Source organism: Oryzias latipes, chromosome 21, assembly GCF_002234675.1.
Source record: "Oryzias latipes chromosome 21, ASM223467v1".
Classification (NCBI taxonomy): Eukaryota; Metazoa; Chordata; class Actinopteri; order Beloniformes; family Adrianichthyidae; genus Oryzias; species Oryzias latipes.
Genome location: NC_019879.2, coordinates 2,534,160 through 2,549,000, shown reverse-complemented (window position 1 = coordinate 2,549,000; position 14,841 = coordinate 2,534,160). Strand labels below are relative to the sequence as shown.

Genomic DNA, 14,841 nt, shown 5'->3' with positions numbered 1-14,841 from the left:
TAACTCGTCCCAACTCCATCATTACAAAAAAAAATGCAGATGAGGTGGGACCCGTAAGACCTTTTAGGGTCCCCCCATTTGTCAGTCTAAAAAGTATGCTGTCAATTAAGCTCAAAACTGAACTCCAATCAAATTTAAAGCAAGTGATTTAAACCCCCATTCCCTAAGTAATAAGAAATAGAAAGTAAACATCAAGGTGATTTTTGATACCAGGTAGTACAGGGGTTTACTTTTGGTGTATAATCGGACGTTTTGGTAAAAGTAAAAGACCCACTCCGATGAAAATCATGTTTTTAGTTTTAGTTTATTTAACATGTTTTGTTCCATTTCTCATGACGGAAAACTTGTATAAAATTTTTTTTTAAATTAGAACTGCATTTTTGAATATTTAGTGGTTAATTTAAATCGTGGTGAATCAGAACCAGATGAAAAAATACTGCTTTGAAAAGCTGGTAGTTGTTTCGTACAAACTACAGTCGGTGAGCCAAAGTCTCCCTGCTCCGCTCCATTCTGATGCATCCACTTATAGATCCATTAATGCCTTTGTTGTCCTCGTCTGAGCTGGAATCTGGATCCAAACTGTACGGCTGGATAGTTGCACTATTGCTCACCACTTTTGTTGCACCGTTAGTTAGTTTGGGTTTGTGAGTAGCTTTAAGCTAGCAGGATAGTGTGTGAGAAAAAGATGATTGGATATCCTCATAGCCTTACTTCCCCGTCAACAGCCCCGCCCACAACTCAGAGGGGATTTCTGATGAACTCCTGCTGCTCTGCAGAAACAATGTTTTTTGACTAAAAATGGCATAATCATCGTTAAAAGACCACTGGGAACAATTTGAAAGAGTGGGACTTAAAAGGCAAATGGCTTCCTCCTTCTGTTTTTTTCTAAATAAGATGTTTAGAACAGAGGTGTAAAACAAGTTTGATCAAAGGAGCCAATGTATTATAAAACTGGTTTCTGGAGCAAAGCATATCTGAAATAGTTAAACCCTCAAGATGATGATAAAAGAATAAAACAAAAAGAAAGTGCTTAAAATGAGACTTGTGTGGGTGGGGTTTACTGTAAATGTCCCAATCATTCTTCTTAGGTTTGTTGTCTGACAGTAGAAGACTATCATTTGTGGTTTAGCAAAGGAGAACAAGCTGCCAAATCCTAGTATTCACAATCGCGCCTTCAATTCATACTAATGTTGCTTGGATTTGCCTGCGACTGTTGGCGTCTCCAGAGTTTATTTATAACATAAACAACATCCTGATCATTGACTTGCTGTGCCTGCAAACGCACTGAGGAAGAGGAGGGTGGTGTGTTTATCCACTCAGCAGTAGCAGGGAATGCAAAGGCGCAAAGAAGAGGAAACAAATTGCATTGTTCTAGTCTAGAGCCAGATATGAGATATATTTATTTGAGAGGGCTGCACGGTGGCCAAGTTGGTAGCGCCTTTAGCTCACAGCAAGAAGGTCCCGGCATGACCTTAAAAACAGAACACCAATGGGGAGTGATTGGAGTTTGCGTGTCCCCCCCGTTCATGCGTGGGTTTTCTCCGGGGACTCCGGCTTCCTCCCACCGTCTGAAAACATGCTTCATAGGTTCATTGGTTCCTCTAAATTGTCCATAGGTGTGAATGTGAGGATGCATGGGTTTAGCAATTGTGGCCCTGCAGCAGACCGACGACCCATCCAGGATGTCCCCTCCCGTGTTAAACATGTTTAACCCCGCCCCCATTGAGCCACGCCTCAGCCTGCACACTGCAGCCAGGGGTAGTTGGGTATGGGATGGAAATTTCTTGTGAAGTGAATAAAAGCCTCATCATGCAGAACCTCTCCGGGTTGTCTGTTGTATTTTTGGGGGCTGGTCGGAACCAGGTGAGCTGCTCGTCCCTGGAGCCGGTCGGAACCAGGCGAGCTGCTCGTCCCTGGAGCCGGTCGGAACCAGGTGAGCTGCTCGTCCCTGGAGCCGGTCGGAACCAGGTGAGCTGCTCGTCCCTGGAGCCGGTCGGAACCAGGCGAGCTGATCGTCCCTGGAGCCCGTCGGAACCAGGCGGGCTGCTCGTCCCTGGAGCCGGTCGGAACCAGGTGAGCTGCTCGTCCCTGGAGCCGGGACGGAACCAGGCGAGCTGCTCGTCCCTGGAGCCGGTCGGAACCAGGCGAGCTGCTCGTCCCTGGAGCGGGTCGGAACCAGGCGAGCTGATCGTCCCTGGAGCCCGTCGGAACCAGGCGAGCTGCTCTTCCCTGGAGCCGGTCGGAACCAGGCGAGCTGCTCGTCCCTGGAGCCGGTCGGAACCGGGCGAGCTGCTCGTCCCTGGAGCCGGTCGGAACCGGGCGAGCTGCTCGTCCCTGGAGCGGGTCGGAACCAGGCAAGCTGCTCGTCCCTTGAGCCCATCGGAACCAGGCGAGCTGCTCGTCCCTGGAGCTGGTTGGAACCAGGCAAGCTGCTCGTCCCTTGAGCCCCTCGGAACCAGGCGAGCTGCTCGTCCCTGGAGCTGGTTGGAACCAGGCAAGCTGCTCGTCCCTGGAGCCGGTCGGAACCAGGCGAGCTGCTCGTCCCTGGAGCAGGTCGGAACCAGGCGGGCTGCTCGTCCCTGGAGCCCGTCGGAACCAGGCGGGCTGCTCGTCCCTAGAGCAGGTCGGAACCAGGCGAGCTGCTCGTCCCTGGAGCCCGTCGGAACCAGGCGAGCTGCTCGTTCCTGGAGCCGGTCGGAACCAGGCGAGCTGCTTGTCCCTGGAGCCGGTCGGAACCAGGCGAGCTGCTCGTTCCTGGAGCCGGTCGGAACCAGGCGAGCTGCTCGTCCCTGGAGCGGGTGTGAACCAGGCGAGCTGCTCGTCCCTGGAGCCGGTCGGAACCAGGCGAGCTGCTCGTCCCTGGAGCCGGTCGGAACCAGGCGAGCTGCTCGTCCCTGGAGCCGGTCGGAACCAGGCGAGCTGCTCGTCCCTGGAGCGGGTAGGAACCAGGGGAGCTGGAGCGGGTCGGAACCAGGCGGGCTGCTCGTCCCTGGAGCCTGTCGGAACCAGGCGAGCTGCTCGTCCCTAGAGCAGGTCGGAACCAGGCGAGCTGCTCGTCCCTGGAGCCCGTCGGAACCAGGCGAGCTGCTCGTCCCTGGAGCTGGTCGGAACCAGGCGAGCTGCTCGTCCCTGGAGCCGGTCGGAACCAGGCGAGCTGCTCGTCCCTGGAGCGGGTGGGAACCAGGCGAGCTGCTCTTCCCTGGAGCCGGTCGGAACCAGGCGAGCTGCTCGTCCCTGGAGCCGGTCGGAACCAGGCGAGCTGCTCGTCCCTGGAGCGGGTCGGAACCAGGCGAGCTGCTCGTCCCTGGAGCGGGTCGGAACCAGGCGAGCTGCTCGTCCCTGGAGCCCGTCGGAACCAGGCGGGCTGCTCGTCCCTGGAGCGGGTGGGAACCAGGCGAGCTGCTCGTCCCTGGAGCGGGTGGGAACCAGGCGAGCTGCTCGTCCCTGGAGCCGGTCGGAACCAGGCGAGCTGCTCGTCCCTGGAGCCGGTCGGAACCAGGCGAGCTGCTCGTCCCTGGAGCGGGTCGGAACCAGGCGAGCTGCTCGTCCCTGGAGCGGGTCGGAACCAGGCGGGCTGCTCGTCCCTGGAGCCCGTCGGAACCAGGCGGGCTGCTCGTCCCTGGAGCGGGTGGGAACCAGGCGAGCTGCTCGTCCCTGGAGCGGGTGGGAACCAGGCGAGCTGCTCGTCCCTGGAGCCCGTCGGAACCAGGCGAGCTGCTCGTCCCTTGAGCCCATCGGAACCAGGCGAGCTGCTCGTCCCTGGAGCTGGTTGGAACCAGGCAAGCTGCTCGTCCCTGGAGCCGGTCGGAACCAGGCGAGCTGCTCGTCCCTGGAGCTGGTTGGAACCAGGCAAGCTGCTCGTCCCTTGAGCCCATCGGAACCAGGCGAGCTGCTCGTCCCTGGAGCTGGTTGGAACCAGGCAAGCTGCTCGTCCCTTGAGCCCATCGGAACCAGGCGAGCTGCTCGTCCCTGGAGCTGGTTGGAACCAGGCAAGCTGCTCGTCCCTGGAGCCGGTCGGAACCAGGCGAGCTGCTCGTCCCTGGAGCAGGTCGGAACCAGGCGGGCTGCTCGTCCCTGGAGCCCGTCGGAACCAGGCGGGCTGCTCGTCCCTAGAGCAGGTCGGAACCAGGCGAGCTGCTCGTCCCTGGAGCCCGTCGGAACCAGGCGAGCTGCTCGTTCCTGGAGCCGGTCGGAACCAGGCGAGCTGCTTGTCCCTGGAGCCGGTCGGAACCAGGCGAGCTGCTCGTTCCTGGAGCCGGTCGGAACCAGGCGAGCTGCTCGTCCCTGGAGCCGGTCGGAACCAGGCGAGCTGCTCGTCCCTGGAGCGGGTAGGAACCAGGGGAGCTGGAGCGGGTCGGAACCAGGCGGGCTGCTCGTCCCTGGAGCCTGTCGGAACCAGGCGAGCTGCTCGTCCCTAGAGCAGGTCGGAACCAGGCGAGCTGCTCGTCCCTGGAGCCCGTCGGAACCAGGCGAGCTGCTTGTTCCTGGAGCCGGTCGGAACCAGGCGAGCTGCTTGTCCCTGGAGCCGGTCGGAACCAGACGAGCTGCTCGTTCCTGGAGCCGGTCGGAACCAGGCGAGCTGCTCGTCCCTGGAGCGGGTGTGAACCAGGCGAGCTGCTCGTCCCTGGAGCCGGTCGGAACCAGGCGAGCTGCTCGTTCCTGGAGCCGGTCGGAACCAGGCGAGCTGCTCGTCCCTGGAGCCGGTCGGAACCAGGCGAGCTGCTCGTCCTTGGAGCCGGTTGGAACCAGGCGAGCTGCTCGTCCCTGGAGCCGGTCGGAACCAGGCGAGCTGCTCGTCCCTGGAGCGGGTAGGAACCAGGGGAGCTGGAGCGGGTCGGAACCAGGCGAGCTGCTCGTCCATGGAGCCGGTCGGAACCAGTCGAGCTGCTCGTCCCTGGAGCCGGTTGGAACCAGGCGAGCTGCTCGTCCCTGGAGCCGGTCGGAACCAGGCGAGCTGCTCGTCCCTGGAGCCGGTCGGAACCAGGCGGGCTGCTCGTCCCTGGAGCGGCTCCCCTGTGCTGACGACAACGGTCGGCAAGCAGTAAACAGTAAAGGTTCATAAAAATCATTTTAAGAAACCAAACAAAACGGGCTGAGTATTAGGTTTAAAAAAATCTAGATGTAGACATTTTCTAAGTAAAGTTCTGCGTGACCATCGAACCTGCGTCACCACCACGACCCCCGTCGGCGTGTAATCTCAACAGTGTTCCGACCCAGGTAGGACAACTATGGAGAATTTACAGAAAATGGAAGTTCCTTTAGAAAACAGAACATTAGATGGCGCCTGGGCAAATTTGTTAGCTTTCTACGACTTTACCAGTATTAATAATAGACACTGAGGAATTAGCAGACAACAAAGTCTCAAATGTAGCGAGGCATCCCAGAATAAACACCCAGCTTTTGCCCAAAAGCTTCCTGATCCAGATGAGAAAAAAAGTTGTTCGCTGACAAAAATCTATTGGAGAAGCAGATGAACTGCTAGTTCATTACAACATATTTGCCAGTTTTGTGGCCTCTGGAAATAGTTTTCATCGGAAGCCATTAAATGACAGAGGATAAAAAAAATTAAAATCTCTTCACCAACTTAAAAAACGAGTGGTGCCATTCATCGGAAAAACCGGGTTTTCCAAAAGGTGTTGCGGCTCTTTGAGTGGTAAAGGTTGACACGGCCCCTTTAAAATCACACAGTGATGATTATTTCAACTAGCTTCTTTTATTTACCTTTTAGGATTTACTGGACTCAAGTAGGAAAATGGTAATCCCCGTAATGCAATAAATGTTTTTTTTTTTCATAAAACCTGAAATATGATGTTTAGAAAGTCACATTTCAGTTATCTGACGGCACATTCGTTGGTTTAAGCGTCAAAATAAAGGAAAGAGTAAACTTCAAACATGTGGTCACAGGCAGGTCAGCTCTCTACTTCACACATCACATCGGTCCACGCCCCCGTTCTCCACAGCCGTCCCGCTCTGCGTGTTTTCCAAACACACAAACCGCTGATTTAATGTTTACCTGCTGATGTGCCGAGCTGCTGCAAAATGCTCCTTTGACTGCCTCTGAATCTTTTCTGCTCTTCTAATTCACAGAGATCGTAAAAACACAAACCACCATTAAGTCCACTTCAGAGTCTCGGCAATCGCAGCACTTCGGCACATCCTTCAGTTAAACCGAGCCAGGATGGGGGGGGATGTCAGGGTCAGGACTTTTCCCTAACAAAGAGAAGAACCACACAGGAAACGAGAATTTCTGTTAGACTTCTGCGGAACGAGAAGCCCGTCTGTCACCGAGGAGTTCTGCCTTCCCAGCGTATCCAGTCTGGTTCTGTTGGTTGATGACATGAAAGTGGGTCATTCCATCAGGCAGCACAGGAACATCATGTCTTCAGTCAGCACCGAGCACGTCAGTGTTTTCTTACTGAAAGATGGAACTGAGACGATCGTATTATGGTCATAATAGCGTGTAAGCAAATTATAATGACGTAAACCCCAACAGGAGAAATCACAGCAGCTGTTCTGCCCTGGAAAGGGCTGTGTGTGTGTGTGCTTTTCTTACAGGTGTGTGTGTGTGTGTGTGTGTGTGTGTGTGTGTGTGGGTTTATGTGTGACGCTCAGTCCAGCTGTGTTTCTTTGCCACCCTCTCCTCTATCCAATCCTATTTTTATTCCCGTTTAGCTCAGTGTCACATAACGTGGCGGCGAGGCGACCCCTCTGTTAAACACGTCTGCTGCACATGTAAAAATACGACGGCCGTCCAAAACAAATACTCTACTTCATTGACAGCAGCAGAGCTGAACAGAGCAGCTGAACTCTGAGGGTCTGGGCCTCTTTTCATAATTTCATTGATTTGAAATGTTGCTCAGGTTTTAATGTGCCATCCAATAATATAGACTTTTTAAATAGATGTTGTGTGAAGAGATGCAGCAACCTTATTGACCATGAGGGTCTTTGCTAACTGAAGACGCAGCTTCCTGCAGTCTTACATCCGAGCCACGTTCCGGCTGTCCGCACTTCACAGCGAACGGGGACTCCGCCATGTTGGAAACAAATCCTGGTTTATGCTCCCCGTGTCTGCCGCTGACGTCAAGCTTCCCAGAATGCTTTTCAAGCAACAGGAGGCAGAGAGCACGGCAATATATTCAGAATTCATAAACTTTAATTTGCTGAAACCCAGGAATTTCCCTGCATCCCCTGGTCCGGCCTCCGAGGCGCGCTGACTTTTTTCACATTAAAGTCAGCCTCCATTAAAGTGGATCTGTTACGTCGGGGTTCATTTATGACTGCCAGATGTGGATGAGGACGCTACACGTGGCCTTGACGTTCACCCCTTCATCCTTCCACAAAGGCCTATTAGAAACCCCAAACAAACGCTCCTAAAAACAGCCTTTTTTGTAAATATTTATTTGGTTTTTCATTTTTAAAATATATTTCCTTTATTTTATAGTCATTTTTATTATTTTATAACCATTTCGGTTTTACATGCAAACTGATTGATAGAATTAAGGGTAAAATCCTGGTAAATATTTAAGACTTTCAAATACAAATTTTTTTTTAATGACGCAGAATTTTATAACATTTTTATTTTAATTTGAAAAAATGTTACCATAAAGGCTCAATATAGAGAAAAGACTTTTGTTTAAAGTTTGACCAGCTAACTTAGTTTAACTGTGTTTATTCAGATTGTCTCAAATCAGCAAAACATTAACTTTTAACTTTTTTTTATGTAAAGATTGTTTGAACTACATTTTTTAGTTAACTATTGATATTAGTTAATACATTTAATTGAGCAGTTAATCTGATCATTTAGGAACTACCTGTATTACCACCATTTTATATTTTGCTTTTTTGTTCCGTTTTTGTACATTTTTATTCATAAAGCTAAACAGAATCCAGCAGAATTTTGCAAGGGAAGTCCGTACATTTCTGTATGTTGTTGTTGTTTGCACTTTTGCATGTTAATAATATTCATTTTATATCCTGAGAAGCATTTTTGTTTCATAGAAACCCACAGGTTCAATTATTAATGGAAATATTGATTAATTTAAAAAACAAAAAGCTCATTATTGTTACTTTTTAAAAGTAAAAATTGCCTAATTTAATTTTATAGTTGAATTGTTTGACAGGCAAAAAAGGAAAACAAAAAAAACAGACGGGAATAGTGAATTAGATTGTCTGGGGATTTATTTTTCTGTGAAGTCCTAGTAAAAAAATAAAAAAGTCCCCACAAAAGCTTCACATACAAACAGAGTAGATATTATAGGGGAACGGTCTGAACCTGGCACTGCAGACTTGCAGTTCTTCTCCTGTCCACTTGGAGGAGCTAGGGAGTCTCCCTTTTTTCCTCTGACTCAGCTGTAGTCCAAACTACAAACTTCTCATTCTGTTTTATTTACTTTTACTCTTTAGGGACTGTTTCTGTTTCTACAAATTCTAAAATTCATAATATATATATATATAACAAAAACATCAACATTTTAAAATTGTTTCAGAGATTCATCATTTGTGGTCATTTTTTATTTAAATTTGTAGCTCATGAAATTATCTTTTTTAAACTGGATTTCAATTCATTTTACCAATTTAAAGAAATAATTTTACCAATGGAGAAAAGAGCTTTACCTTTGTCCTCAAGCCTTTATTTGTCCGACTCTAAATTACCCAAATAAATTCCAGATTGGGTGATCTTTGACCCCAACTGAACAGCTCCTCATTTTAAAAATGAGAAAACATGTGAAGACTTTCAACACAGAAGGATCGTTCAGTGTCGTTTGACACGGCACAGTATTTCCTCTTTGCATTTTAAATTCAGTTGTTTGTTGCTAATCTAGAACTGATTCTATTGAGCAGATTCAGCTGTTTAACTATGTATTTTGTCATGCTGCACGGTGCACGTCCTGCCAGCCCCGACCCCCCCAGTCCAACCTCTGATCCTGCTTCAGCAGATGATGCAGTTATGCTGACGTGTTTCCAAGCAGCAGCAGGTGAACTAAGGTCATCTGCTCGCATCGTGTCGTCTTGATGTTTGCTAATGTCTGGCTGTGTCTCCAAACTCCCAGGTGTCGGAACACGCAGAGCTGGCCTGGATCCTCGGCTGCATGACCAGCATGCCCCGCCTGCGCCACCTCCCTCAATGGAAGGTGGGGCTTTCAGAAATGAATGGAAAAGACCAACTCTGACCTCATTAGAGCAACAGCTTTTAACAAACGAACTAAATCTATTCTAGACTTCAAGGATTTAAAGAAAAATCAAATGGATATTTTAAACGAATTTATGAATATTTTCTTATTATATCTTAATATATATTTAGATGTTGTGATATCATAAACCTGCCTTTGCATCTTTTCCCACGTCTGAGGAGTCTAGTCCGTCCCGACTTCTCTCCAGCACGTCTGCCGTTTCATTCATCTTGGTTTTCTGGTGGTGTCCACATTTCCTCCCTAGTCTCTACTTTGTGCTCTTCTTTGGGCGTTTGCCATTTTTCTCTGGACGTCTGAAGCTACAATTCCAAAATCCAGTGCCGGGAAATTTTTGTCTCAGCAAAAAGATAAAAATAAAAACACGAGTGTGCATCAATGCTCACTAGATTTGGAAATGTAGACCACAATGCATTGCATCTGAACAATTTTGATTTGGAAAAAAATGTATATATTAATTTTTTGTCTTCTGGCATCAATGAATGGGATTATTTTGTCTGATTTAGTTATTCATTGTTGGCACATTTACTTCTGTAATGAATAGAAAATCCAAGTGGGTGGACTTTCAGTTGAATTTAAACTAAATGAAAAGTTTATTGTTTTTTTTAAACCGTCCAGGAAGGAATGTCTCAAATGGCGATAAAATGCAATAAATTAGGCTAATTGGACTTTGCCTGTTCTGGCATTAAACTGCAAAATACATCATTGAAAAAGAACTGGAACTCATCTAATCTGGAAAAAATCATCCAAATCACAACAAGGGAAACGTTTTTTTTATGATCTCATCCATGCAGAATTATTGGAACATGATGAGTTGGAAAGCAGCTGCACTAAAAGCAGAAATTTCACCTGCAGCTGAGCCGAGCCGGACCGGACCGGACCGGAGGCTTCTTCTACAGGAATTCTGGAGAGAAGGATGACTCCCATGCACACAATGAAAACAGTTTTTATGTGTGAAGACGCGTCTCCTAGAGAAAAGGATGACCCTTCAGGGAAAAAATAAATTTGCAGATTAATAAATTAAAATGCTAATTTGAACTGTTGGATTATATTTCTCTGAAGCTTTTGGTTTGGCACACATGTCAATCAAAAGGGGTCAAACCTGAAGCTTTACTGGATGCTGGGCTCCGTTCCGCCGCCTGCTGTCTCTCTGCCTCAATCCAAAAGATTCAGTTTGACGAACATCAATTATCGATTTTTTTTTTCTTTCCATTTTTTTTCTTAATCCCTTCAAATTTAGAAAAACTCAAATAATATATTTGACCGTTAAACTTTCTACCAGATCTCAGTTTTATTTAGAAACCGTCTCTGCGTTTTTGTGTAGCAGATGTTTTGTTTTCTGCTCAGGTTTCTCCTTCTTTGCCGTTGTGTTTGATCCGAGTTTTGAAGTGGCGTCAGTGCGGTCGTCTGAATGCAGACCAGAGCGAGCAGGCGATCCCCCGCTGCTCCAGAGAAAACTCTGCACGGATGAGCCGGTCCTTAACGCGCTGGAAAAAACAAAAAAAAAAACTAGCATGAAATCATCTGCTTCTGCAGAAAAGGGAAGAGAGTTTTTCAAAAGGAAAAACAAATCTCTTTCCGCCTGCCGGCTTTTGTTTTTGCTCCTCTTTACAGTTCTTGTTTTATGAACACGGTCTTTTCCTCCATAGATGAAGAGTGGGCAGAAGAACGAAGGCAGCGTGGGTCTGTTTACATACCCCGTCCTCCAGGCTGCCGACATTCTCCTCTACCAGTAAGACATCCGTTGAGAAAGCCTTCTGCGTGGGTGGGTGTGCCTGTGAGATTTCTTTTCCCGCATTTCTCTTTAAAATGTTTGATAATATTTAACTTTGCATTTCCCTCCTCCCTTCTTGAACAGTGTTTCTTCTGCTGTTTGGCGTTAGTGCTTTTTGTGTGTTGGATGACATGGAACGGTTGTCCTGGAAGCAGAGCATCCCCACGTTTCAGCCTCTCTGCTGGATCAAACCAGCTGGCGTGAGCTCGCCGTGGTCACCAGCAGATTCCTCATTTTCAGCTTCAAGGCAAAAACATTGGAGTTTATTCTCACTGAAATTTCACAGGAGGAGCTGCTAAACAGCTTTCACTCTACTTTAGTTTAGGAGAATACCAAGAGTGTGCAAAGCAGTAATCAAAGCAAAAGGTGGCTACATTGAAAAACCTAGAATTTGACACTTTCAGTTGTTTCACACTTTTTTGTTATGTATATAATTAATTCATAGTTTTGATGCCTTCCGTGTGAATCTAGAATTATCATAGTCATGAAAATACAGAAAACTCTTTGAAAGAGAAGGTGTGTCCAAACTTTTGCTCTCTGCTGTGTGTCCTCCTTCATGAGAAAAATGCTACAAGAACATGTTGAAAGCACCATTTTCATCTTAAGCAAGAGGAGATGCTTCAGTCTGACACGGACGTAGAGCCGGAGTCCAGCTTTGGTTCCTGTTCTGGTCTTAAAGCAGAACTCTAAAGCCCACATTGCTCGATGGCCTGGTTGGAGCCTCACACAGTCAGTGATGTGACTGGGTTTGAACGGGTGAAGTGACAGTAAAGCGCTCTGATCCTTGAAGCAGAGATGAAACCTTTTCCGTCTTCAAAACCGTCTTCACCTTAGTTTCTGGAGTAACTTGACCAAAGCCTGAATGAGCGTCAAGCTGATTGTAGTCTTCTTTAATTTTCTGCTCACATCTCTTCTCTCAGGTCTACTCATGTTCCTGTTGGAGAGGACCAGGTCCAGCATCTGGAACTGGCTCAGGATCTTGCTCGGATCTTCAACAATCACTATGGGGACCTGTTCCCCGAGCCCCGCACACTGCTAAGTAAGAACCTTAGACACAGACTCCATACACTTCACCTATCTTCGACTTCTGCAGTACTGATAAACTACAACACTCACCGGCCACTTTATGAGGCACAACTGTTCGTTAACGCAACTTTCTGCCAATCACGTGACAGTGTCTCAATGCATTTGGTCTGGTAGATATGCTCATGGAGTTCTGCTGCAGTTCAAAGCGAGCACCAGAATGAGGAAGAAAAGTGACTGAAGTGACTTTGAACGTGGCATGAATGTTGGCGCCAGAAGAACAGGAAACTGTACAGTTCACACAGGCTCACCAAAAGTGGACAGTAGTCACCAGAACCCAACAGAGAACCTTTGGGATGTGGTGGATCTTGAGATCAGCATCATGGATGCTCAGCCGACAGACCTGCAGCATCTGTGTGATGCTGTCATGTCAACATGGACCAAACTCTGAGGAATGTTTCCAGAACCTTGTTGAATCGATGCCACCGAGGATTAAAGCAGTTCTGAACCCGGTACCAGCAAGGTGGACCTAAAATAGATTCTGCTAAGTGTACACAAATCTGTAAATGAGCTTTTATTGCAGTTATTTCTCCCTGTTTCACTTTGATTGAGAAACCTTTTAATGGTGAACAGTATTGGAAATGACGTTTCTTTCTTTCAGCCACTGAATAGTTAAACTGTCCCACAACAAATGCTGGTCGACTAAAGAGAAAGGGAACTGTAAATACGGACTCATTTTGTTCTTCAGGGACAACTTGAACCGCGTCTTTTATTCACAGCACTTGCTGTGATGCGGTCATCTTTCACGCACACACATATTAAACATGCTCATTTCCACGCCCACTTCCCAATTTAACTTCCCTATGAGCATCATAAAAAGGCAGGACAGACTGTTAGTCTCTCAATGAAAACATATTTTCTTTAAGGAGGACAATAGAGGATTTTAGGATTTAGAAGGATGTCCGCAAGATGGTTTCAGAGACGTCTGCCTGTTTGTGCGTCGGCGTAAGAAGCCGGCAGATACATTTGGCTGACTGCTGGATCCGTCTCTTGTTGTGAGGAACCAGCTTGTCTTTGAAACCAGCCCAAAGGCTAAAAGGCTTTTAATGCACTTTACATGACGGCGCCTCAGGAGGACACATGTGGACGGCTCATATGGAGCCTGCAAGATGGCGGAAGGATGTCGATGATGAATGAAAAAGGAAAGCAACCCCAGGCTCCTGTGGTCTGCTCGTCACTTCACACTGCGATGCGTCTGTCTCACATTGGGAATCTTTCACACGACCACATCCACAGGCAGCCGGGATGGCCTGTTATTTCCCTCTGACCGAAGAAGTGCGTTCAACTCTGCTTCAGCAAAGTTTTACTAACTTCATTCTCTTTAATGGTGGAGCCAGTCCCATGTGGAAAGCAATACCTAGCATTTCAAGAATACTTAGTAGATAAAAGCTCAAACATGTCCTTGTTGGGGGGTTGACCCACATGGGTGCTGTGGGCTGGAGGGTCGTGGAGAGGAGCAGGTGGGTCTTGCAGTTCTTGTAAGGGACTTGATGAAAGTGGAACGTACCATTCTCATGCATTTACGTATCGTATTTTATGACTAGTTTCATGTATATTTTATTCCGATATGGAGCCCATTGAGACAACTATTGTTGTAATACAATTGAAATGATTTGAATGTGGTAGGTTTATTGTGAAGTATTTGTAAGGCAAACCAAAGCTGCTCCTTACTCACCATGCGAATGCTGCACGGATGGGGTGTGCACGTCAGATCTACAGGGGGACAAAAAAGTATTCAGTCAGCCACCGATTGTGTAAGTTTTCCCACTTAAAAAGATGAAAGAGGCCTGTCATTTTCATCATAGGTATAACTCAACTATGCGAGACGAAAAGAGGAAAAAAAAATCCAGACAATCACATTGTCTGATTTTTAAAGAATTTCTTCACAAATTATGGGGGAAAATAAGTATTTGGTCGATTTCTGATTCTCACAGACTTGTAACTACTAAAAAAAAACTAGATAGCACGGCACTATGTTGTGTCCTAGATTTTAAAAGCAATTCAGACACCGTGTTTACTGTTTTTTTGTTTTTTTTAATTAATCCACTGTCTTCTGAAGACAAAAACGTTGATATTTTATTAAAAAGATACATTTACTTTTTTTTTTTAGCAAAAATTGTTCAAACGCAATGCATTGTGGTCTATAATGGCCAATCTAGTGAGCATCGATGCACACTGGTTTCTCCACAGAGACTTCTGGGAAATTTCTAGGATTTTTTAATTGTAGATTCAGACAGCACCACAAAATGAAGAGCACGTTATCAGGTGCACTATGTAGTGAGTAGTGAAGGAATTCAGACACAACCTTATTCTTTAAGAGGATCCTCTGTCCTCCACTGGTTACCTGTACTAATGACACCTGTTTGAACTGGTTATGTATATAAATACACCTGTACACAACCTCACACAGCCTCACTCCAAACTCCACTACAGAGACCAAAGAGCTGTCTGAGGACACCAGAAACCAAATCGTTGACCTGCACCAGACTGGGAGACTGAATCTGCAACAGAGAAGCAGCTTGGTGTGAAGAAATCACCAGTGGGGGCAATTATTAGGAAATGGAAAACATACAAGAGCACTGATAATCTCCCTCCATCTGGGGCTCCCCCCAAGATCTCACCCCGTCGGGTCAAAGTGATCACAGGAACGGTGAGGAAAAACCCCAGAATCCCACGGGGGACCTAGTGAATGACCTGCAGAGAGCTGGGACCAAAGTAACAAAGGCTACCATCAGTAACACACGACACCACCAGGGACTCAAACCCTGCAGGGCCAGACGTGTCCCCCTGCTTGCA

General features: G+C 47.3%; 1 protein-coding gene across 1 annotated transcript in view; it reads left to right on the top strand.

Annotated features, from left to right (window-relative positions):
* Window positions 1-14,841, top strand: part of wars2 (tryptophanyl tRNA synthetase 2, mitochondrial) — a 31,894-nt gene that overhangs the window by 13,898 nt on the left and 3,155 nt on the right. Inside the window, exons 3-5 of the mRNA XM_011489207.3 lie at window positions 9,051-9,131; window positions 10,838-10,920; window positions 11,883-12,001. Coding sequence (XP_011487509.1) covers window positions 9,051-9,131; window positions 10,838-10,920; window positions 11,883-12,001 — 283 coding nt within the window. The remainder of the gene's footprint in view (window positions 1-9,050; window positions 9,132-10,837; window positions 10,921-11,882; window positions 12,002-14,841) is intronic.